At 43.2% G+C, this 2,124-nt stretch overlaps 1 protein-coding gene across 1 annotated transcript; it reads left to right on the top strand.

The window, feature by feature from the left end:
• Positions 1 to 1,148: 1,148 nt before the first annotated feature.
• On the top strand, positions 1,149 to 1,811 carry LOC126721636 (uncharacterized). Its single transcript, XM_050424689.1, has one exon. It carries the CDS (start codon positions 1,149 to 1,151, stop codon positions 1,809 to 1,811), a length of 663 nt encoding a protein of 220 aa, XP_050280646.1.
• Positions 1,812 to 2,124: the final 313 nt, after the last annotated feature.

Below are 2,124 nucleotides of genomic sequence, written 5' to 3'. Positions count from 1 at the left end.
CTGAGCCAAAAACTTCGTCGTAGCCCACTCCGTCGCGGACTGACGACTGATCACTCGACGCGTCACTTGACATCTGACTACCTACAAGTGACGGATACACCCTAAGTCCCTAGACTGACGTTCTTAAATAAAATATTCTTTGAGCAAAAGTAAAAATAAAAAGAGAAGCAAAGAGAAGGGAAGAGGAACTTACGGGTGAAATAGATCTTGAATAAGTGAAACAACCTTAAGAATGACGGTATTGGTGAAAGTTGACGGAACGAATCGTTAGTAAGAGCGACGGTTTCTCTCTTGAAAGATCTGCGAGGTTGAAATGGCGAAATAAAACAATAAGGTGTGATATTTATATAGGGGGAAAACGCACGAAATGCGAGGCGACGCCCGTGCCCAGAAACAAGGCCAACGACTGCGTGCCACGTGACCTTGCATTAAATAGCTCGCGGCTCAAGGAGTCATTCATAATTCTTTTTCTTTTTTAACTCCACATGCTGACGATTTTAAGTGTCGAACATGTAGAGTAGGGGGCAACTGATAAGGATAAAAGGAGAGCCTCAGACTGACGGTGTTATGCTGTCTTCCATAAGTAAACAGACGGAGCGATAGCTGACAGTCATAGCTGACGGCATCCGAGATTGACGGTTTCACTAAGTGACGCCCAAAAAGCTGAAGGAGGTACATTGAGGATGACGGACCGAGCATAAAGTTAACTTGCTTCCCACGTTATAAGTCAAGAGTTGACTTGTTTCCCACGCTAGAGAATATTCAAAAGGACTCCTATAAGGAAAGGATCCCGCAAAATACGCCCAAAGGGACTCCTATAAGGAAAAGACTTCTACTCCAAGGAAAAAAGGGATGACCCTTGCTACTATATAAACCTTAGCACCCTCGTGACCCAAGGTACGCATAATTTACCCTCTCTAGCACTCTAGAGCAGTGAGAATAATTCTAACTTGACCTTCGGAGGGTGTTTGGCCGGTACCACACCGGTACTCCCTGCTAGGTTATTCCTTTTCGTTGCGCAGGTGCCATTCGCGATCGTACGAGGAACGTGTGACTCACTGGTGGGCATATTTCCAGCATCATCACTAAGGTTTCATTTTGATCAGTCCCAAGTTACCTCATTCCACGACTTGTTATGGCAGATAATGATGTCGGACTCCTATAAGGAAAAGGACGCTGAACTGGTGGTGACTATGGCATGGGCGATGTGGTTTAATCGTAACGAGGTTTGGCATGGCGGAAGAAAGAAGAGTGCTGAGGCTTTGTTCCAATGGTCTCATCAATATTTACAGGAGTTTCAAGAAGCAAACCAAGCGGATCCCATTCTAGTGGTGCCTCAGGTTGTTGGGTGGTCTCCTCCTCCAACGGCGAGATATAAAGTTAACGTCGACGATGCAATCTTCTCGGCTCAAAAATCTACTGGTGTGGGAGTGATGATCAGAGATTCAAATGGGCAAGTTATTGTTGCTCTAAGCAGGAAATTCAATGCTCCTTTGGTTGCTCTAGAAGTGGAGGCTAAGGCGTTTGAAGTGGGGCTAGAGTTTGCACGAGATGTGGGTGTCCAAGACTTCATCCTTGAAGGTGATTCTTTGGTGGTTTACAATGCACTCTATGGTTTCTCTACACCACCATCCATGATAACATCTATTGTGTGGGGTATTCTAATGTCTTGTGGGCCTTTAGATAGAATCGATTTTTCCCATGTGAAAATGCAAGGTAATAGGCTTACACATTTATTAGCAAAACACACACTAGGTATTGCAGATTATTTGACTTGGATGGAAGAGACCCCTTACTTTCTAGAGCAATAATGTATCTTTTATCTAATTTTTCTTAATAAAAGTTTTAGTCTTCCCATCAATTAAAAATAAAAAATAAAAAAACAACATTATTGGTCCGGCGCACATGACATGGCCCTCGGTCAAAAGAGAGAAAAAGAGACCTAGTCAAAAACTAGTCTGCTGTCATGTGAACATAAAATCCGCGAGTGCCTTTGGTACGCATGTTTGGAACTCAGGTCCTTTCATTGTCATGTAGGCAGACCAAAATTGTGAAATTTCAAAGAGAGTGTACGTGATATTGTACAAATTAAGAGGATGCTTAATTGCCATTGTATCCTGTATT

Source organism: Quercus robur, chromosome 4 (assembly GCF_932294415.1).
Source record: "Quercus robur chromosome 4, dhQueRobu3.1, whole genome shotgun sequence".
Taxonomy (NCBI): domain Eukaryota; kingdom Viridiplantae; phylum Streptophyta; class Magnoliopsida; order Fagales; family Fagaceae; genus Quercus; species Quercus robur.
This window is presented reverse-complemented; position numbering and strand designations above follow the sequence as displayed.

Coding starts and splice junctions, on each gene's coding strand:
- LOC126721636 (XM_050424689.1), top strand. CDS start 1,149: ATGTCGGACTCCTATAAGGAAAAGGACGCTGAACTGGTGGTGACTATG.